General features: G+C 41.2%; 1 protein-coding gene across 1 annotated transcript in view; it reads left to right on the forward strand.

Annotated features, from left to right (window-relative positions):
* Positions 1-23,932, forward strand: part of LOC149317506 (neural-cadherin-like) — a 78,358-nt gene that overhangs the window by 32,970 nt on the left and 21,456 nt on the right. Inside the window, exons 9-22 of the mRNA XM_089518381.1 lie at positions 447-619; positions 2,677-2,845; positions 5,040-5,210; positions 6,473-6,645; positions 6,774-6,941; positions 8,637-8,886; positions 10,488-10,615; positions 11,540-11,726; positions 12,858-13,001; positions 13,662-13,945; positions 17,117-18,734; positions 20,738-20,831; positions 21,810-21,994; positions 22,793-23,025. Coding sequence (XP_089374507.1) covers positions 447-619; positions 2,677-2,845; positions 5,040-5,210; positions 6,473-6,645; positions 6,774-6,941; positions 8,637-8,886; positions 10,488-10,615; positions 11,540-11,726; positions 12,858-13,001; positions 13,662-13,945; positions 17,117-18,734; positions 20,738-20,831; positions 21,810-21,994; positions 22,793-23,025 — 3,977 coding nt within the window. The remainder of the gene's footprint in view (positions 1-446; positions 620-2,676; positions 2,846-5,039; positions 5,211-6,472; positions 6,646-6,773; positions 6,942-8,636; positions 8,887-10,487; positions 10,616-11,539; positions 11,727-12,857; positions 13,002-13,661; positions 13,946-17,116; positions 18,735-20,737; positions 20,832-21,809; positions 21,995-22,792; positions 23,026-23,932) is intronic.

The following is a 23,932-nucleotide window of genomic DNA, read 5'->3' on the forward strand; positions in this document are numbered from 1 at the left end:
TGCCCTGAGAGAGGGGATTCATGAGGGCCTCATCAGCAGATCTCAGTTCTCAGATACATCCTTTGGGGCCTTTTAGTTTAGAGAAAAAGGTGAGTAAATAACAACATGGTTTTCAAAATAATGCATAGGGAGAAGTCCTTCTGCCAGCAGAGTACTAGGGTATCAAAGAATAAAGTTGAATGATGTCAGATTAAGATAAAGCTGAATGGTGTAACATTAAGTAAGATTAATGGGGATAATGGGAGTAGCAATCCAGAACAGCTGGATGACACCAGGCTGGTGAAAGCTGGTGTATGGCTTTCCAACAGTAGACTCAGAATTCCATGTTGTGTCTCAATTTTAAATTGGATCCTGCCAGTTACTCTCATTTGTGCAGTAGGAGTGGCATGGCTTTTTTGCTTGTTGTTGTTGGTAACCTTAGTTTCTCTGGCCCTTCCTGAATCTAGGTATCCTTCGGCTTCGCAGAAACCCTGTGCCTAAACTGAAGGGTCCGGAATATGTTTTAAATATCACTGCTGTAGATGACAATTCCTCCGGTGGGCCAAGATCTCTCAGCAGCTTTGCTGAAGTTGTGGTGGGAATTAATGACATCAACAACAACAAGCCCATTTTTCGAGAGGTGAGCTGATTGGCTGAAAACCTTACTTTTTTCAAGATTCATTTTTTGGCAGTAAATGGGACCACCCAACTCATTGGGCCAGTCCTGTTGCTGTGGGGGGAAATTGGATGGCTTCCCCTTGTGGTCCGGTGGTGTCACTGGGTCCGAGTGGTAGCTGGCATGAGCCTCTGGGCTCCGCGCTGTGGGAGTGAGCCAATGGTGCAGACTTCAACTCCCAGGTGCCCGGGAGAGGAAACGTTGTGTCATTGGGCTGCCGGGCCACTTCCAGTACAGGAGGACTCCGACTCCCAGGTTCCTTCGGGGTTGGAAGTGGCCCAGGATTGGCGACCTTGGAGGTTTCTGCCCCAAGATTGGCCGGAGGGGAGGTCCCTCCCCAGCTTCCTGGCCTCTGATGGGCTGAATAGCCTATTTAGGCCACAAGGCGCTGGCAATTGGCGCCATTTTTGCCAGCTCCCCACCCTCCCTCCTTTTCATTGCGATTGGTGGTATGTTATCACAGTTTTTCTATGGCGATAGCATAGGTCTCGGATCTGCTGGGTGTGGTTTCCTATGCTGCGGAGCACAGGATCGGGACTCCCTAGGGGGCCCAGGAATGCTAAGGGTCTTGCCATGTTGCCAGTGCAGGGGCGGCATCGATTTGGCATTCCCCGATGTCATGGGGTGAAGATGCACATATACGCATAACCGGCTCCCAAAGTGGCGTACACTCTTTAAATATTCATTGACCAACATGGGTTGGTGGATGGCAGATCCAGACCTCTTGCTTTCAGGCCAATCCTCTTTGTTTTCTCTATTCAATAAAGTTGTGGCCTTTTCTTGCCAGTTTGGTTATTTGTTGTGTTATTTCACTTTCTCCCCTTCCTCAGCAATTTCAGAGTTGGTTGTTAATGTGAGGAATGGGTGCTCTCTTTCCTGTTTGACAGTGAAAAACTCATCTCTATAAAGATCTGATCAACCTTAATTAAATCTTCAGAATATACTGTTCATTCCCAAAACCAGGCAGGAGAACTGTGTGGCCAAACTGAAAATAAAACCCTAAAAAATTATGAAGAATTGTGTCTCCAGAAGCCACCAGGGAGTATGATTTTGGCCTAAAACAAGGCAGCTCACTGCACACATTTTGACCCAAATAGAAAATAGGAGTGATTAAAAGATTTCTAATTTCCCTGAAAGGACTGAGTGTGGCCCATTAGTAGAAATTCTGTCGGCTCAGAACCCATTATGGCCGCCCATCCCTACCCTCAAATTCTTGAAGCCCTTCCTTCCAAAAGAATGACTCTGAACTTAATTACATTCTCCAGTGTATATCAAGCAGCACAGACTCACTTTCTTTCTTATCCCAGAGTAAGTGCATAAAGATTAAAACTGGCTTAAATATAGGGGAACAAGTGGTTGTGATGAAAGATTTAAACCTTCTTTCCTTGAGCATGGTATTCGTGGTCCATATTGGGCCTGCATGGATTTGCTTTGATTTACAAAAGAAAACAAGGGACAACTGCACATTATGCATTTAAAGATGCATTTTGCTTGGTCCTCTAGGTATTATTTGGTAAAAATATTCTGTGGTTGATCTAGTATAGCTTATCCAACAGATCAGTGGTGATGGCCATACTATGTAGTTCTCTGTGTCCCTGTATTTTCAACTGGTCTTAAAGAGCTCTGATTCTCTTCTTTTCCTGCCAGTGTCGGGGTTTTATCTTTTTCAGGCTTTCATCAATTCTTTCAATGCATTCAAAGGTTTCTCTGCTTAAAATTGCAGGTTTGTGTGGTCTTCCTCATTAATAATATTCACTCTCTTACTACTTGGCCACATCCTTTTGATCACATGCTGATGTTGCTCAGCTACACATGCCCCTATTTACATCTGTGAAATGTTGGAGAGGATGGTACATTTCTTCCTCCACATGATTCCTCCCATTAACTATGTTGGTTGGGGGTGTCTGGAGTTGTAGTCTAACATATCTGAAGGATATATTGTATGTATGTTGTTGTCCAGCATATCTGAAAGTTGGAGAAGACTGCTTCATGGAAGGCTTGCTAACGGACTTCTATTTTAGTGTTCTTATTACAGTGACAGCACTTGGGTTCTAGAAAACCAGCCACCGGGCACTTATGTTCTGCGAGTAGAAGCCTATGATGCAGATCTTGGCCTGAATGGGGAAGTGAAGTACAGCCTCATGCACAGGGATGGGGCTTCACCAGGTTTCAGTATTGATCGTGATTCAGGTAAGAAGTTTACCGGATCAAAGTATGCCTTGTATACTCAATGCTCAAAGGCCTGTCAAAGCAGAAAGGTCTGCATAAAGAAAGTAACTTCTCTGGGGGCAGCCACTGAGAAGGACCCTCCCAAGTTCCCATCAGATGTAGTCCTGAGGATGGTGGGACAGAGAGAGGGGCCACCAAGATAAAATATATGCACAGAAATAGACTCAGAGCAGGGAAGGTACTCATGAGTCTATTTCTGTGCATATATTTTATCTTGTGGCCCTTCTCTCTGTCCCACCATCCTCAGGGCTATATCTGATGGGAACTTGGGAGGGTCCTTCTCAGTGGCTGCCCCCAGAGAAGTTACTTTCTTTATGCAGACCTTTCTGCTTTGACAGGCCTTTGAGCATCGAGTATACAAGGCATGTGCCTCCTAAACAATGTGTTTGCTTTTCTATTTGTTATTTTTGTTGTCTTGTGCTTTTCCCACCCTATCGATTTGTGTTTTAATGGGTTTTAATTTTTTTTATAGTTTAATCACTTCTTAATTCTTGTATTTTGTGAATTTTTAACTATTTTTTTTAATCTGATGTAAACTGCCTTGAGTCCCAAACTGGTAAAAAGCCAGGATATAAATAACAGTAACAATAGCAACAACAAAAAACACTACCACCCTTGGCAACATTGCTGAAGATTTACTTATTCAATATAATTCAGTTACTATAAAGTATTTTATTTTTATACTCCATTTCCTCCATGCTTGAGACATGGAGAAAAAATGAGACAAAAATGAAAACAGATCCAGGTAAAATCTCACGTCAGCAAAAACATTTCAGAACTGATAAATACATTCAAACTATCAAAAAAATTAAAAGCATTAGAAAAGCATTTGCATTAAAAAATAGTAAGAAGTATGACCAGTACAGCACATTATTAAAAGCATTTTCCTTCATAAACAATCTGATCACATACTTATGGAATTTTTTTTTAAAGTCTTCTTCAGTCTGGAAGGATTTATTTATTTATTTATTTATTTATTTATTTATTTATTTATTTATTAATAGTATTTCCATAGGGGAACACAGGAAGGAAAGGGAAATTGTGCAGGGAGGAGATGCTTCACCTTCCCATCTGTGGAATTTTAATTCCATCTCTTCCTCCTAATTTAATACCGGAGCTGGGGAGAGAAAGAGAAATGTCTTTTGGAGAGGTGATTTGAAGTGAGAAAATATCAAGCAATGAAACACTTGATTGTGCTTCTCTGCTCTTCAGTGCTCCTTGGAAATGGCTTCAGTGTTGTTATTGTTGTATTTATTGAGTCCCTATATTGAGAGAAAGGCAGGATATAAGATGATAATAATAACAACAACAATAACAATAATAATAATAGCATTCCACTCCCCCCCGCCCCAGTTAGGATTCATAGTAGTTTATAGTTTCAAAGAACAATACAGTTTACTTCTTCTGAACCAGCAGTCAAGCTACCATTTCCTGTGTTTATAAATATACAGCCAACTGGCTGCAATCCAGATTATTGGACTACAACTCCCATCACTTCCATAGCCATGTTGGATGGATGCTGGGACCTGTAGTTCAACTCATCTGGACAACCACATGGGAGGAAAGACTGAGGAAAGTCCTGGTGTTTGGTTCTTTTTTTAAAAAATGGCAACATATTGCCTGGGTGGCTGGGATGAGAATGGTGTGGTTCTCTTTATGTTAACAATATGCAATTCCCATGATTCCTCACCACTGGTTGTGCTGGCTGAGACTGCTAGGAACTGCAGGCCAACATCATGTGGAGGATGACATGTTGTTCATTCTTCTTCTAAGACTTCAAGCTGTTATCGTGACCTGTAACCTATAAACTTTGGTTATATCACCAGACATTATGATACTTTCTATATTTTGTTTCATTAAAAAAAATCCCCTTTCCTGGATTAAGACAAATGAGTGGAAAAACATATTAGGAGTTTGAAAATTTCTTCCATGAATGTGTGTACCCCTCTAAATTATTTTGGATGACACAAAAAAATAAAAATTGAACAATGGGAAAAGAAAAATGTCCTCTGTGCATCCCAAAATTTGCAAGGGAAAAGATTTTAGTAAGCCTGAATGTTGGGCATCAGTGAGGATGAATTGTTGCAGCTTGCGAAATGTTCACTGAAAGTCGAGGTGAGACAGCAGTCTCTCTTACAGCTTTGTTTCTGTTTAGGTGTCATCACTACAACTCGGAGTTTTGACCGAGAGAAGCAGAGAGAGTATACTCTGTCTGTGACAGCTACAGACCAAGCTCAGGAGCCATTGATTGGCATGTGTCAAATTACTGTCTTCATTGCTGATGTAAATGACAACGATCCAAAGTTTGAAAACAGCCGGTACCAATGTGAGTAGGCAGGAACAGGCTGCTGTTTGTTAGAGAGGATGCATGCTCATAGATAGATAATTAAATGTAGAGGGTAGAAGTATCAATTTTATCACAGACTATTTGTTATATTCAATTGGCATGTGCAAGTACAAAAGTCAGTTATAATTCTGCTATGTGGAGACTGCTCTGACGAAAGGCCTGTGTGAAAAAAATTCAACATGTGCATTCCAGCCCATGAGATGCAATGGACAGAGATAGTTCAGAATGACAGTGATAATGAAAACTAAAGTTTTGTAACCCTGTCCACATCATTTTTGGCTTAGCTCGCTCAACACTTCAAAAGGCAGAAATGGGCAACTTAGAGGAGGAGGGAGATTTAAGGCTGGGGCAACTTCAGGAGGGCTTGATTTGCAGCGGTGGTGGTGACAAAGTTCACAATTTCCTCTCTAGGTGAGAGGAGACTGAGCCACTTGTTATTCATGCTATGCTTCTGGGAGGCACCTGCACTTCGAAAGCAAGGCATGTGCTCTCCCTGCACATTGTTTTAAACTTGAAAATGGCAGCTGGGGAAGCTGAGACACTTGTGACACCAGGAGTATGCACCCTGACAACTTCTGGCTCACATGGGGCAGGTGCGGGGTATAGCCTGGCATCTTAAATTGATTCTCCACTTCTGTTTTAAAGGGAAGTCATGGGGAAGGTGAAATTGCTGCTTTCACCACAATGCAGCCTATATGGCATAAGGTATCCACTCCATTGAAAGGTAATTATCACAGCATTATTAAATCATCAATATCTAGTAGTATGAAGATGATGTCATGATGGTTGAAAGATCTGCTTTTTCAAAGGTAGTCCATGGACTGTGCAAGACACCAAAGAGCCCAAGAGAAAGTTCCTCTTACACAGAATCAGACCATTGATTCATTTAAGTCAGTTTTTTTGAGACTGCCTGGCAGCATCATTTTCAAGTTTTCATATGGGAGTCCTTTCTAGCTTTATTTGGAGATGCCAGGGAATGAATTTGGGTCCTTGTAAACATTGTGCTTTGCTGAAGTCAGAATGCTGGGCAAGATGAACCTGTTTCTTAATCCTGCAGGGCTTCTTTTTTGTGTTCTTAAAAGTGAATGAGGAGGGCAGCACAACGAGTTGTGTACTAAAACAGAAGCTGATGTTGCTACTAGAGTTAATTGAGCAAGATGAGGCTATGTCTTTAATCACTTAATTCTACTACTGAATTAGGCTAGGTTGTGCTCAAAATATACTTTGTACTTTTTCCAAAGACTTCCTCCGTGAAGACACCCCAGTGGGAACAAGTTTCCTTTGTGCCACAGCTCATGATGATGATCAGGGGGTGAATGCTGCCATTACCTACTCCATGTCACAGCAAGAGCCAGAATACTTCAAAATCAACCCTAGCACAGGATGGGTATATGTAAATCATGTCATCTCCCAGGTATCTCCTCTGCTTATATTGTATCACTTCTCAGCTATTAAAATATCTGCTGTGTCTGCTTTTACAGACTGTAGTAACAAATTAGATGTTCAGATTTTTGTCAGTGGCTATTGCAAATTTTTTTCCAGACATTTCAGATAAACAGATACATCACAGCCACTGATGGAGGCAACCGGAGCAGCACCGTGGAACTGACAGTCACTATAACTGATGTGCTTAATCAGTCACCACAATGGGATAAGAGTGCATATTGGGTCACAATTCCAGAGAGCACGGCTCGTGACACCAAGATAGTGGTATGCTGTGATTTCTCCTACCCTCAACTCACTGCATAATTATAAAGTGCGCCTTGTGGTATTTTCTCATCTGGTTCCAATAGTGACTTGCCAGACACGAACCTGTAGGTGCCTTTTCAAACTACACAGTTACGACACTATAATTCCACATTAACCTCTATGATCCCATCATATGGAATCCTGGGGTTTGCAGTTTAGGGAGGGACATTTAGAAGTCTCAGCTAGCCTACAAGTCCCAGAATTCAATAGGATGTTACCATGGCAGTTAAAGTGGAATCATAGTTCTGTAGTTGTGTAGTATGAAAGGGAGTTAGAATCAGAGCGTAAAAAATTATTGGGAGAAAAACTATATATAAATAAGAGAAATAGATATAAATAAAATTAACTTTAATGGACTACAGTTCCCAAAAGCTTCCATAAATTTTCCAAACTCTTTTTAGCAGTATAAGAAGGAGTCCAAAACTGAGTCAGACCATCTCAGTATCCTGACCATCCATCTCAGTACAGTGGGGCCTCAATATGCGTGGACTTGAATTTAAGCATCCGCAGATGGCAGGTCCATGTTATCCCCAGTGGCGGCGCATACACATGGCCACTCTGTCATTAGGGACAGGCTCCATTAACCCCAATGACAGCGTGTGCACGCAGCCATATGCATGTACCACCATTGGGGAAAATGGGACTTGAGGTCCCTCAGGTTTTGATATCTGTGGAGGTAAGGATTTGAAATACTAAGATCCCGCTGTATTCTGTAATCCAGGGGCTCTTTCATGTTACACATCTATATTGCTCTACAGTTGGACCTCGGCATCCACGAGGGGTCCGTTTTGGACTGCCCTATGAATACCAAAATCCACAGATGCTCAAGTTCTGTTGTCCCCAATGGTGGTGGGTGCATATGGTTGCGCTGCCACTGGTGGCTGTTCCTAATGGCAGCATGACAATGTGCACACGCTGCCATTGGGGACAACATGGGCTTGCCATCCGTGGCCTCTTCTTCCATGTAGGTAAAGGGAAAATGAACCTAAAAATGCTGCTCAAACATGCATCTTAGAATCATAGCATTGGAAGAGGCCACAGGGACAATCGAGTCCAGCTCCCTGTCAAGCAGGAATACTAATCAAAGTACCTCCAACAAATGGCCATCCAGCCTCTGTTTAAAAACCTCCAAAGAAGGAAATTCCACCACACTCTGAAGGTGCGGTGTTCCATTGTTGAACAGCTATTACTGTCAGGATGTTCCTCCTGAGATTTAGGTGGAATCTCTTTTTCTGTAGTTAGAATCCATTGCTCCTTGTCCTGGTCTCTGGGGCCATGGAAAACAAGTCTGTTCCCTCTTTGATATGACATCCCTTCAGATATTGAAACCTGACTACACATCCCCTCTTAACCTTCTTTTCATCAGGCTAAACATTCCTAGCCTCTAAGTCACTCTTCATAGGGCATGGCTTCCAGACCTTTCAACATTTTGGTCACCCTCCTGGCTTTATCTGACTTCTTCCCTCTCTTCCCATCATGTAGAGGTGTGGAACTAAAGAACAGTAAGATGAATTAACAGAAAGATTGTTATTTCGGTTAATTTGCTGTTAACAGTCAATCTCAAAATTTGCATTAAAGAATTGGATGTGATTTAAAATACACCTTCTAACAGTGATGTGCTTCATGGTTTATGTTTGTTGGTTGGCTTGTTTCTAGACTGTCAAAGCCACAACACCATTGGGTGATCCAAGAGTTACATATCACCTAGAGGAGGGACAAGTTCCAGAGACGAATATGCCTGTCCGCTTTTACCTCAAACCAAACAGAGCTGATGGGTCTGCTTCACTTCTGGTTGCTGAACCTCTTGACTTTGAGACCACCAAGTTCTTCACACTGGGCATTAAGGCTCAGAATGTAGCAACAATACCTTTGGCATCCTTCACCACTGTTTGTATTAATATAACAGGTCAGTCCTCTTCATGAAAAAACAGCATGTTACAGGACATATGGATCTGGAAATTCATGACAATTTAATTATAAGTTTCAGGATGCAGTCATCTACTATCTGATGAGCTTTGGGATATTGGCCGAAATCCTATGTGGCACAGTACAGCATAACAAATCGACATTTGGAACTATGCTACAACTACCCACACAACATCTTCCAACTCGCAGTTGAACTGCTGCAGCTCTCTATGGTCATTATGTGGCATAAATACCCTAAAGGCACCCGATCCTGTCTGATCTTGGAAGCTAAGAAGGGTCAGCCCTAGTTAGTATTTGTATGGGACACCACCAGTGAATATCAGGCTGTATTTTATATATCACCAGTGATATGCTAAGAACTGGCAAAACCACCTTGGAGTGTTCCTATCTGAAGGATCGCCTGCTCCCATATAATCCGCCCCACACACTCAGGTCCTCTGGGAGGAATCTACTCCAGCCTTTAAAAACCAGACTAACTGCTACCTCCCAGAGGGCCTTCTCTGCAATTGCTCCCAAACTATGGAACGGCCTGCCGGATGAGATCCGTCAAATTGCCAGCTTAGACAGCTTTAAAAAAACTGTCAAGACGGATCTCTTCCGACAGGCCTTTCCTGAATAAAAAAGTGCCCAGCCACAGAATGACTGCCCCTCACATCATGTACTAGCCCACTGCTCTGTCCTCGTTATACTCGTTTAATTCTGTTTTAATGGATATTTTAATTGTTTAATCCTGTTTTAAGGGGGGGAATTTGGGATACAATGCTGTAAATGTGAATTTTAATGTGTTGTGAGCCACTTTGATTGTCTTGTCACAGAAAAGCGGGCTATAAATAAAAGTTTTATTTTATTATTTTATTATTCCATGCCTAAGAAAACTGTATAAAGTTCATGGGGGGTGCCATAAGTCAACAGGCGAGTTGAAGGCACAGAGATTGAGAGAGAGAGAGAGAGAGAGAATGGGGTCAGAGCAGTGTCTGGCCATGTCCCTGTATCAAGAAGTAGAATGAGTACATCATTTACTGAGATCTGCCAGGGTCCTCCAGAGGACCCAGGTGGATGGTATAATTATTTTATAACTGTCTATGGGAGTTGCTTTTCTGGTACCCCATTATCTACCAACCACAGAGTGAGTTATGCAACTGCTGAATGGTGAATCTGGAAATTGGGAGGATTGGTCATTGTGAAGGGTGGAAGAGAATGCCAAATTACACAACATCCCAAAGAAGACATGAATAGACGCATGCTCTACTAATGGAATATCATCCAATGTGTCCTGCTTGCACCCAGTGTTTCAGCAACAGTGTTCTGGGAGAGGCTAAATTTGACTAGAGGTTCAAATGGCTTTCATAATCACACAGACTGTTGGGCATGGCACAGTGTCAGGGTGGGAGGATTTAGTAGTTAATGATTCTATTTATCTAAGGGATAGTATGTATAAACTAGGGACAAAATGTCAAAAAGGAAGATATTCTTCACATTTGCCTTATGAAAGTACAGAGAGTCATAAAAAAACATTGTCATAATGATTTAAAACTTTGATGCCAACAATTGCATGATGCCAGATATTTGTTTGTTCTGCAGATGTTAATGATAATGTCCCATTCTTCACATCTTCTACTTATGAAGTTTCTGTACCTGAAGGAGCAGATATTGGTACCTCTGTTGTGCAGGTTCTAGCTACTGATTCAGACTCCGGACTTCACGGAGAGGTGAGTGTGACTAAACTAGTTGGAAACAGTACTGTTGAACTGAGTTTTTATATGACCAGAGACGTTCTAGGGAACTCTTTAACAATTGCACTTATACTGAAGAAACTTTTCTGAAAGGGTTGAACTGGCAAAAAAAAGTTGGAAAGTCAAGTCAAGAAGGGAAAATTTCTTCAAAATAGTTAGATTTACCCAAAAGTGCAACAATAGTTTCATCAAGGTTATATAAACCCAGTCAGGGAAATGATGCAAAGTGCAAGCTGTTACTTACGTGATTAGGAAGCAATGTTGAGAAAAATGTTTGCTTAAGGAATTGGAGAGCTTTCCAAACAAGTATAATAAAAAGTAACACAAACTTGCATGAAAGAAAAGAAAAAAACAATACGAGATGCAAAGACAGAGGAAAAGAAAAAGATTTAAAGGAGTATATTACTAAAAGCATCATTAATACTGTAATATAATAACATGTTAGTAATAGCAAATGAGCAATGAGAAAAAATTCTTTAAATACATCAGGAGCAAGAAATTGCCCAGTGAAGTAGCTGAATGATGGCAGTGAAGATTAAAAGGTATCCTTGTTTCCTCCACAAATATTGCATCTCTTATTTTTCATTTAATTAAGCTAGCCACCCTTACTGTACTCAGTTCACTCCAACTCAGTATTTCTGACTGAGATCCTTCAGCACTTTTGAGACATCAACATGTTGAGTCTGAAAGCCTCTATTTAAATAATCTGCCAATACCCCTAAAGTAGCATTATTCATTAGCATTGTGAGGAATTAAAATGGTATCTCTAAACTATCAGTACTGCTTCCTGTAGAAGGTTCCAACAGAATAATTTTTGAAGCCATTTTCTAGTTTGCATTGAAAATGAATGATGTATGCATTAGAAAGCATGACTCACTTGGAATGTTTCTCCTTTTGCAGGTTCACTATTCAGTGCTGAAGGATTCTAGTGGAGATTACCAGTACTTCACCATTGACTCCAAGTCAGGAGTCATTTCCACCCAGGCATCATTTGACAGGGAGAAGAGAGCATCTTATTTGATTGAAGTTCAGTCGCAGGATTCTTCTGAATCAGCCCGGCCTGGTATATATGGACAGCCTAACACAGGTAATCATGATGGCCATGAAGTTGAACGAAGCCATGAAGATAAAGAATGAATCCACTAACTAACAGAAACTCTGTTCTCTCTCTCTCTCTCTCTCTCTCTCTCTCACACACACACACACACACACACACCTTTAGTGAAGGGGAATAGAGGTGAGTCTATTGGCTCTTTCCTACCTCCATCCTAGTCATCCTCCACAAATCAGACATGAATATGTACAGTAGAAAACTTTGTGTCTATTTTGTGCACAATTTTGGAACAAACTGCATACCCTGTTAAACATGTAGCATACACCTAAAAACCATTTTTATTTGTTACTCTAAAGTAAAGTGCATGTGGTCTCAATACAAATCAAAACCAGCATCAGCGTGGAAGGCTGAAACCTTCTGCTCATATGATTTTTATCTAAAAATCCACCCTCTCCTGTTTGGGGGTTTAAAAAATAAGGCAAACTTTGTTGGCACCAATGGAGGCTTCTGTCCTCTTTTGCAAGCCCCCACCCCACAGGAGATAAATTATTAGATGAAAACCAGATAGAGGAAAGTTTTCAGTCTGCCCCGTACATGTACATTTGTTCCAATTCAGATCAGGTCTGCACTTTTTAAAAAATTAGAAAAAGGGATCTTTGGCTAGACACTACATGTTTGATGAAATTTGAGCCTAAATCCCACTATTTTCCAGGGTATTAAACTGTGGGTAAACTACATGGATAGAGAGGGTTCCCTACTACAGATATTTGTCACCAGTTCATATCAGTAAAAATAGGAGAGAGTCAGCAAACTCACATGCCTGCACAGTCTTCTGTATCATCTCAGCACTTGAATAGACCTTTTTTGACACTGAATCTCATGATTGATATGCTTCTTGATTTCTAAAAACAAGTCACTGCCTTCAGCCTTGAGATAAAACACTGGTAACCATTTCAGCAGATGCTGCTAGCTACTGGCAGGTACCCTAGAACAGAGGTGCTCTTTTGTTCCTCCTGTCCTTTGCTAATGCCATATGGATGGCAAGATTTATAGGGGGAAATCTTACATTACCAGTTCCCTTATCGTAGAAGAGGGCCCAAAATGAGATGGTGAGGTGGTCTTATTCAATATCTAGTTGTTAATAATGAACGGCTTGTTTTTCAGATACTGCATATGTGAGGATATTTATTAGTGATGTAAATGACAATTCTCCTGCTTTCCCACATTTGTTGTATGAAATTAATGTGGATGAAGACCAGGATGTTGGCTATGCTGTTTTGACAGCTACAGCAAGCGATAAAGATGAAGGTATGCAGCTTTCATTTATGAGCTATGTGCAGTCTTGACGTAAGTGGCCATTCTTATTTGGAAGCAGTGAGGAGAATGTTTTTGATGGCATGATCTCTGTTGGGGGGGAAATTTACACCTCTGATATAATACAGAGCTTATAGAATATGGGATATAGCAATACTGATTTTAAAATTATATATATATATATCTATATCTATATCTATATCTATCTATATATATATATATATATATGCTTTACAATATAAATATTCTTATTAAACAGATTTATTCAAGCTGTTGTTTTGCAAGGATAGATACTAGGGCTATGAATAGAAATAGACATTTGCATTAGAACCTGGCTTAGATGGGGGCCACTTTAGATCTGAGGCAAGGTGGATAAATTGTTGTCTTCCAGATGTTGTTGGACTGCAACTCCCATCATCCCATCACCATTAGCTATACTGGTTAGAGCTGAGGGAGCTGAGGTCCAATAGCCTCTGAAGGGCCACAAGTTGCCTGTTTCAACAGTAGTCTCTGAGCACTAATGTTGCTACTAATAATGTACAGTCATCAGCTACCAAAGAGCAAAGAAATCACTCAACTCCTGTGTGGTAAAAAGGATAATACAGCATCTGCAGCCGCCATATTTGCTTCCTGTTTGTTTATTTGTTTTTTTAGGATCTAATGCCAAGCTAAGATATCAGATCACTTCAGGAAATGAGCGAGGAGATTTTTATGTGGAACCTCAGAAGGGCACCATTTTGATTGCCCAGAGTCTCGATTATGAACAAGAGCAGCACTATGAACTCCAGTTAGTAACTTCTGATGGAAAATGGGAGAATCACACGCTTGTTATAATCAATGTAATCAATAAAAATGATGAAGCACCTATATTCTCTCAGGATGAATACCATGGCAGTGTCTTGGAGGAGCTTGCTGCCCTGCCCGTAGTTGTTTTACAAGTAAGCCATATAACTTTGATTTTGAAATTATGGTTATGTGCTTGCACTTCTTCTGAGCACTGAGAAATTTCATGGGCTTCAGTGTTTGCCCAGAATCCAATTTCTTTAGAAAGAGGTCTCTGGAAGCTATAAATAGTTTATATACACACATATAGCATCTAATCATTATGGAAGGGTTCACATTAACAGTCCAACAGATTTCTCCCTTCCATCACATAACTAAGGGAATCCAGAGTCCACAGGATTTCCTACCAAGAACAAAGTTAGTTCTTTGCTTCCTTTTCAGATCCAGTTTTAGGACAAAGTGAAAAAGTAAAAAATGGTTAGTTCTTGGAAATGTTAATTTTGGGGACTACAGCTTTCAGAATCTCCTAACTGGTGTAGCCAAGTCCTCAGCTGGATTGTCCAATACAAGACAGCTTCACAAATTTAAAGACTTCTTCAGGGCAGGATACGGAGTTGAGACGGCCATGGTTGCCTTAGTCGATGATCTCCGTCTGGGCATCGACAGGGGAAGTGTGACCCTGTTGGTACTCTCAGACATCTCAGCGGCCTTCGATACCATAGACCATGGTATCCTTCTGGAACACCTGAAGGAGTTAAGTATTGGGGGCACTGCGCTCCAGTGGCTCCAATCCTACGTCTTGGGCAGATTCCAGATGGTGAGCCTGGGGGACAGTTGCTCTTCTAGGAGAGAGCTGATATCTGGCATCCCTCAAGGCGCCATTCTATCCCCCATGCTGTTTAACATTTACATGAAGTCGCTGGGAGAGATCATCCGGAGACATGGGGTGCGGTGTTATCAGTACGCTGATGACACTAAAATCTATTTCTCTATGTCTCCGACTGTTACAGTGACTAAGGATGGCATCTCTCCTCTGGATGCCTGCCTAGGGTCAATAATGGGCTGGATAAGGGAAAACAAACTCAAGCTGCATTCAAAGAAAATGGAGGTACTCGCGATAGGTACCCCAAGTCTGGGGATGGAGATTTGTCAACCAGTCCTAGACAGGGTCACACTTCCCCTAAAGGGCAAAGTTCTCAGTTTGGGAGTACTCCTGGACTCATCTCTACAGTTATCATCTCAAGTGGATGCGATGGCCAGGAGTGCTTGGTACCATCTTCAGCTGATACACCAACTGCGTCCCTACCTGAACCAAAAGGATCTTGAAGCAGTGGTACATGCACTGGTAATCCCTCATTTAGATTTCTGTAATGCGCTCTACATGGGGCTACCTATGTACCAAGTTCGGAAGCTTCAAATGGTGCAAAATGCAGCAGCCAGATTGGCCACTGGAACATCTAGATCAGACCACACAACACCAGTATTAAAATCTCTTCACTGGCTACCGGTTAGCTTCCGGGCGCAGTACAAAGTGTTGGTTATTACCTTTAAAGCCCTACATGGCTTGGGCCCGAGTTACTTGAGGAAATGCCTCTCCCTACACAATCCGCCCTGCGCTCTCAGAACAACCAGGAAGAACTTATTAAAGTATGTAAACACCAGGTTAACAACAACTTCCCACAGGGCATTTACTGCCATAGCTCCTAAATTATGGAATGACTTGCTGGAGGAGAGCCATCTCATTACCACCTTAGATGCCTTTAAGAAGGCAGACCTATCCACCCAATCTGCTATAAGAGAGTTAGAAATACTCCTATTTGTAAAGATATGTATTTTAAATGATGATTTAATCTATGTATTGTATTGATAGTGGTTTTACTGTTTTATTGAGTGTATTTTATATGAAATTGTAGTTTTTTACCTTGTAATATTGTCTCTATTGTTGTAATCCCGCCTCGATCCACAAGGAGAGGTGGGAAATATAAATAAAAATTATTATTATTATTATTAAGTATACATACACAAGAATAACATAGAACAATCCTGAATGTGGGCAACTTATGATCTTGCAAATATTGAACCACAATTCCTATCATCCCACACAGTTGGATGTGTTGACTCAGATAGATGGGAGGTACAGTTCAGAAACATCTGTAGGGTTACTGATTGCCCATCCCTGAAAAAAGGTGATAAATGAGATTGAATACAGCAAGAAAGTGACTTGTGTAAATGACTTGCTTGGCTGAAATATTATTGACTATTTTAACAAAAGTTGCAGAGATTTCTAACAAAGCTATCTTTACTAATTGGCATTTCTGTAAAACATTATTTTATTGTCCCACTTGACACCTTTTGTTGGCTTTTTACACACGCACACACACATGACTCAATAACTGCTGCAGTTGCTGAAATAAAATAACTGACAGTGCAATTCCAGGTGTTTTTACTCAAAATTAAGTCTAATTTTGCTGAGTGGGGTTAGTAAGTGTGCTTAAAATTACAGTTTTAGTCAAGTACTATGAGTCATTGAATGGTAACAATGGCCTGTTACAGACTGCCAAAATAAAGCTGCTTCGGGTCTCTTTGGAGGTATGCTATTTAAATGATGCATGGGTCCTAAATGTCCAGAGGTCGCGCCAAAGCCACACTCCATTCCTAAGCACTGTAGTGCAGCTTTGGTGCAGCTTCCGGATTCTTCGGATGCATGCATCATTTAAACAGCATACCTCCAAAAAGACCCGAAGCAGCTTTATTTTGGCAGTCTGTAACAGGCCAATATATATTTACAAGACACCAGCATTGTGTAGATGTCACTGGTCCTAAAAAAAGTGTTTTGATTTTCTTTTTCATTTTGTCATTCCAACATACATCCTGCCTTTCCACACAATGGCCCACAAAGGGACTTTCAAATAGGAGGAAATGTAAAACATATAAAACCACATTAAATATAAAATTTATTAAACAAACTGGTGAAAATAGGTTTAGAAAGTGAACAATTAAAAACAGAAAGAGCAGAAAAAAATATCAAGGCTTTCATGGTTGCCATCCATAGTTTTTTGTGGTTTTTTTGGGCTATGTGGCTGTGTTCTGGAAGAGTTTGTTCCTGATGTTTCACCAGCATTTGTGGCCGGCATCTTCAGATGCTACAAAAAACTACATCAGAAAAAATGTTCAGGTTGCAAGGTCTTTCAAAATAGATAAATTTCTCTTACAAATGTTGGAAGGCCACTAGAAAAAGCAGCTAAACTGTCTTCCTTCAGAAGGAATTTCTAGAGTTTTGGCAGCCATTTTTACAAGGGTAAACCAGTCTTTGTGCTTGCTTACAGGTTTCTGCGACTGACCCTGATCAGGAAGCTGACCAGAGCACCTTTCAGTACACATTGCATGGACAAGGTGCCCAAAGTGAGTTCAGCATCAATGAGTATACAGGGGAGATCACTGCAAATGAGAAACTGGACCGAGAGAAACGATCTACGTGGCGCTTCCTTGTTCTTGCCACAGATGAAGATGGTGAGGGTCTAACTGGGTTTGCTGATGTCATCATAGATGTGATGGATGTGAATGACAATGCACCGCTTTTCCTTTGTACCTCCGATGGCTGTTTCATGGGGCAAATTCCAGAAGATTCACCTGCTGACTCCACTGTCATGGAGATGCTGGCAGTAGACCTTGATGACCCCAGTGCTGGGAAGAATGCTGTGTTAACCTACAGTATTATTCAGAATGTTCAAAATGAGATTAACCTCAATTTATTCTCAATTAATCCAGCCACTGGCACGATATATACAGTTCTGGGAACCTTAGACAGGGAGAAACAAGACAGATACTTGGTAGTTGTTGAGGCAAAGGATGGAGGGGGTCTTACTGGAACGGGGACTGCCACAATTTTGGTGACTGACATCAATGACCATGCTCCAGCCTTTACACAAAAGATTTACACAGCCTTTGTCTCTGAGGGAGCAAGTCTCAATACCGAGGTTGCTGAGGTGTCAGCTACTGATGAAGACAAAGGAGAAAATGCTGTGGTGACTTTCAGCATTCTAGATGGAGATGATGATCGTAAGTTCTATATTGACACGGACAAAGCTGAGAAGCGTGGTGTGATTCGGCTAAGGAAACAGATTGATTTTGAGAAGCCCCATGAAAGGGTGTTTAACTTAACAGTGAAAGCTGAGGACCTGGATTTTTTCAGCATAGCTCACTGTGTCATCTATGTGGAGGACTACAATGATCATGCTCCTCTGTTTTATCCACAGTTCTATGAAGTAGCAGGGCTGGCTGAAGATGTCCCTATTGGTACTAAAGTTGTCCAGGTGATCGCCATTGATTTAGATTCTGGGCTGAACGGAAGGTTTTCTTACCACCTACTAAATAAGTCAGACCCAAATGGAAGGTTCTCTGTGGTTAACGATGGCTGGGTCATAGTGGCTGGATCACTGGATTATGAGACTATGCCACAGTATCAGCTTGTGGTCATTGCTACTGATATGGGACAGCCCACCCTGAGCAGCAGTGCCACTGTCCTTGTAGCCCTTCAGGATGTTAATGATAATGGCCCAGAGTTTGATGCTCCATATAATCCAGTTGTTTGGGAAAACACTCCTTCTCCTCAGGTTGTCCAGATGAATGATACCTCAACACTGTTGTATGCTAAAGACAGAGACAGCCCAGTCAATGGAGCACCCTTTTCTTTTCACTTACTGAGTGACTTTGGCAGTGTGACATATTTTAATTTGCAAGACTTCAACAATGGAAGTGCAATGTTGACCGCACTGCATACATTTGACAGGGAAGTGCACAAGGTATTTCATCTGGGGATTCTCATTGCTGACAGTGGGAACCCCCCTATGAGTTCAACCAACACATTAACTGTTAATATTGGTGACCGAAATGACCATCCTCATTCTGCCGGCAACATGGAATGTTTTATCTACAGCTACAATGGTAAGGAGGCATGGCTGAAACTAGGCTGTGTGTGTTCTTCCATTTAGGAGGGCAGGAACCTACGTTATACCAATCAGATAAATTGCCCATTTGCCACAGTGTCTTATTTTACTCTGCCAGCAACTTTCTGAGGTGTTCAAAGGAAAATCTTCAGTCCTATGCCTATTTGTTTTAACTGGAGATTGCAGGAATCGAGGCTGGAGCCATCTTCATGCCAACCATGTGCTCTAGCATGGAAGCACTTGTAATCATATCAAAGTCTGTATTTCCCCATTAAATGAGTTCACAACCAGTTCCATGACAGCTAATTGGGAGCACAAGGTGCATACAGGAGATATTCTCGGTGGCTGTCTCCCAAATTTGATTCTCCCTTTGCTCACCCTTGTCCATTCAAAAGATGTCCTTGGTTGAATTTGGATATATTTGAAGGAAGAATTGAAATAATAAGTTGGAAGAGTTAAGTGCATTCCTTAATTTGGTGTTTTTCAATCTAAATGTCACACAGCCTATCCATCACTTCCAAGTATTTTCTTCTCTTGAAATTATAGGGTGGTAGCAATTGGCAGAACCTGTCAGGGAGATGTTCAATATTTATGTCATTCATAAAATCATAGAGTTGGAAGAGACCACAAGGGCCATTTGGCCCAAGCTCCGCTGTGCAGGAATACACAATCAAAGCACCATCGACAGATTACCATAGTTATATACCCTCTGAAAGTAACTACAACAGCATAAATCACAACAAAAGCAGGTACAGATATATGATAAAATACCAAAGAACTAAATCTAAAACCAAAATGATGAGAGCAAAAACTGTTTTCTTTAGTTTAAAAACCTGACCTAGTTTTAAATTAATCAGTAAAAGTGCATATAAATAACCAGGTTTTTAGCCCTTTGTAAAAACATGTAAGGGGACCAACTGCACTTTCTGCGTTAGGGAGTTCCACAGTGATGGTGCTATTACTGAAAAGGTCCTGCATAGCTGTGGCATAGAAGGGACAAGGAGTCTGCCACAAATGAGACCTTACCTAGGTGATGTTGTAGTGCCTAGGGGCAGCTGCAGGCTGGAGGATGCAGTGGTGCCAGGAACATGGCTCATTTCCTGGACCGCAATATGGAACTGGAAGTGCCAGCTCCCTTATCACAAGTCCCTCTTTCACGTGGCTGAATCCTTACTGGTTGCTTTTACAGGTCTTGCTCACTGCTCACGCTGAGAAACTCCTCCCTTCATTACTCTTCCCTTTTTGTTGCTTTGCCATTCATGTTTTTGGCCCCAGACTTGACCTCTTCTACAGCCTTACCTTACTGCAGGCAGGTAGAGCTCGCTAGCCAGCAGGCTGACATCCCCTTTGAGTTTGACTTCTCCTCTGCCTCTCCCTCTAGGGCAGTGGTTCTCAACCTTCCTAATGTCACGATCCTTTAATACAGTTCCTCATTTTGTGGTGGCTCCCAACCATACAGTTAGCGGTGTCTCAGTTCCTAAGACCATCAGAAATATGTGTTTTCCGATGGACTTAGGCAATCCCTGTGAAAGGGTCATTCAACCCCCATGTCTGGCTGCCTGGCTCCCACCTCCACCTACAACAGGTTCTGCCAGGCAGTCGTTCCCATCTTCCATCTCATCACCTCCAACTACCTTGAATGAACTGGTTCTCACATTTGCGTTCTTAGCTCTGCCACATCTTTGCTACTGGAGCTCCTGTGTGACTTCTGCCACCTCTCATTCTGCATCCTTTTTTTTCTAGACTGTCCCTTCTTCTCCCACAATTCCCTTTTCAGCTCCAGCCTCATTCTTGCTCCCTGCAACAGCTTGGACAGTAGGTTAACATGCAGAAGTCACCTTCCCACTTCTCATAGCTTTTGTACCTCCAACAGCATACCTGCCTCAGTAGGTCATTTGAAAAATTTAATGCTTTTATAGTATGTATAGAATGCCTTCTTGCTTTTAGGAAAGCATATATTTATTTATTTATTTATTTATTTATTTATTTATTTATTTAAAGGTATCCTACCTACAACTGTCCTGGGTCAGATTCATGCCCCAGATAATGATGACTGGGATCACAAGACATATCACTTTGAAGGGAAAGCACCCAGGTAAATGTCCATTTTAAAGTTCTCCTCCCAACCCAAATAAAAATGTATGTGCTAACAATTAATTGTTCTGAAAACAATTGCAGTATAGACTTTTAGCACACAAAACACTTTTTTGTCTTGTCATTTAATGTGTTCATTGCACAGCACATTCTCCAGAGGAAGATTATATTCTAATTCAGAGTTTGGAAAAGTTAATTTTTGGACTATAGTTGACAGAATCCCCCAGCCAGCCATGCTAATTTGGAGCTGCTGGACATAATCCAAAGATTTAACTATTCCATGTTCTAGTCTAGTCTTTGTGATCTGTTTCCCAATCCATCAGAAATTAAGTTCTTGTGTCAAAAAGGCAGTATGAATATGCCATGAGGTCATGCTCTTTATTTTATGAATATAAAGTGATAAAAAGAAGAAGAAGAAATCCCAGACTGTTTTCTTAAAGAGCTAGGACTACAAAATAGGTCTTTTAAAATATTTATCATATCAGTTTTAAAATCATACTAGTTATGAAATACTCAGCTGAAAAATAGCTTGATTGAGAAGCTCTATAGATATGTACTAAATTACTTTAATGACTCCCTGTGTTGGCCAGTGATCAGTACATAAATCAGAGATTAACCATTTGTAGCAGTTATTGTTGGATTGTAACTCTCATGAGCCCTGGCATAGCCCATGGGAGCTGCAGACCCAGGAACATCTGGAAGGTCCAAAATTGCCCACTGCTGATATAAACAAAAAATACTACATCAGTGCTGACACATAACAGATCTCTAGCGCTTTGAGACTTTGGATGCCTTGGTTGTGATAAGCTTCTCTGTGATAAAGACCAACAGGCACACTTGTATTTTTAGTAGGAAGTGAATATCTAGAGATAGATGCAAATCAAATGCAATGGGTAAATGCAGCAATAAAAATTAATCAAGAGGTGAGAGTAAATGTATTTTGCTTGAACCTGAACTGTTCTGTGAATTGTTCTTCCAGGTATTTTATCCTCAATGATAATTCTGGTTTACTAAGTATAAAGGAAGGAACTCCAACAGGAATATATGACCTAAGGGTTAAAGTTACAGATGGTATCTGGCCTGATGTGGTCTCCACTGTAAAGGTGATTGTAAAGGAAATCAAAGAGGAAGCTGCTCACAATGCAGGGTCTATCAGAATAAAAGGTAAAAGAAGAGTGCAATGAAAGTTTTCTTTATACTTGCTAATGTTTATTGCACCCTATCATGTTGAGCACATTGATCTCATCTGGTTTTTAAATTAAGCAAGTTCAGGCCCATGTAATACTTGGATGAAATGCCACTAAGTAATACCAGGGATCTCTAGATAGGGCTAGGAGAATCCTAGAATCCTTCCAAAACCTTGGAGAGCAAGTGGTATTCAAAGTATTAGGCTAGATGTGACTCTGTATAAGGCAACTTTCTATGTTCTCAGTGCTGCGTAGTTCAGTGGATGCTGACAAAGTCCCACAGTTGGGTCACCATAGCTCATGATCATTGGGATTGAAGGCTGTGGTTTGGCAGGCTCAGTAGGGTACCATCAGTATTGATTCTAGATGGATTGTTGACCAAGACCAGAAGAGTCTAGAAAAGCTGTGGTGCTTAGGTAGTTCAGAAGTGTGCTGCTCATTCTTTCCCATTTGGCTTTGTCTACTCTAGAACCCAAATGAGCCATAATCTAACAATATTTCTTAAGACTCATGTGTTTGTGCTCTGTGCTTTCAAGTTGTTTCCAACACAGCCACCCTAAGGCAACTTTATCACAGGGTTTTCTTGGCAAATTTCTTCAGAGAGGGTTTGGCATTGCCTTCATCTGAGACTGAGAGTGTGTAACCTGCCCAAGGTCTCCCAGTTGGTTTCATAGCTGAGCAGGGATTCAAACCCTGTTCTCCAGAGTCACAGTCCAGCGCTCAGACCACTACACCATGCTGCCACAGACTAACATGGCTGTCTCTTTAAAAACAGATATCACTGCAGAAGATTTTATATATCAGTCATCTGAGATTGAAAGTAAGTACAATCAACTGAAGAAGCTTTTCTCAGAAATCATACCGGCCCAGCTTGAAAATGTCCACATCTTCAGTGTCTTGAATAGTCCAGGTGAAACACAAGGAATAGATGTTTGGTTTGCAATTCATGGGTCACCCTACTACAAAGCAGAGAAACTTAATGGCAATATTGCTGTCTCCAAGGCACGGGTATGTATTATCCCTTCATTTTCCCTCCTCTAATATAGAATTGTAGATCTGGATAACATTTTTAATGTCTCTCTCTAGTGAATACATGTGATGTAATCTTTATTCATTTAATTCTTTTATGCATAGCATTGAACTTTGTATACACTAGTCCCTTCCAGATGGTCTGATTTTGCACAAGTAGCAATTACTACATAATTGAACAGGATTGAAATAACATTTCCCCAAGGAAATATTTAATGGATATTGTAGTTCTTACTGTACTAGTGATTTAGATTAGTTGGTGGGAAATGTGATATTTACTCCAGCAAGCAAATCCATTATTACTAGGACTTGGGTTATGTGAGTATATTGGAAGGTGCCAAATGGGTCCTGGTCTGATGTTGCTCATGAACAGATGCTTCTCCTCTTCCCCACATTTTTCACTGTTTTGAAAAAACTTGGATTTTGATCCAGCCTTAGTTCTCCCAACATCCCATTGAAATTGATGTGGAAAAAAATAATCATGACTAATGAAAGTCACCTATATTTTCAGTTGGGGAGAAGAATAGCTATCTAACTTAGGGCTTGGTATGCAAAGGGATATTGCAGCACTTTTGAGACTAAGTGAAAGAAAGAAGTTTGTAGTATAAGCTTTCATAGACAAAGGGCCTGGACAGACTGGCACTTTGTGCCAGCCTGGGCCCAAACTAGGGTTGTGCGGGGGCTGAGCGTTTACATGCTCAGAAACCATACCACGTGCCCAGTGCGCCGTCTTGGCGTGCACCCATAGAGATGGTGCACGCCATGATGACATCGCTTATATGCAGTTCCTAAATAGCACTGTGCATGAGGGGCATCATAAGGGTGTGCCTCGGCCCTTATGGTGCTCCTGTAGCACCGGGAAAAGAAGCCCCTTCTTTTTCCAGTG

The sequence above is a fragment of the Sceloporus occidentalis genome, unplaced genomic scaffold (genome assembly GCF_023333645.1).
Source record: "Sceloporus occidentalis isolate IW3139 unplaced genomic scaffold, rSceOcc1.0.p SCAF_3, whole genome shotgun sequence".
NCBI lineage: Eukaryota > Metazoa > Chordata > Lepidosauria > Squamata > Phrynosomatidae > Sceloporus > Sceloporus occidentalis.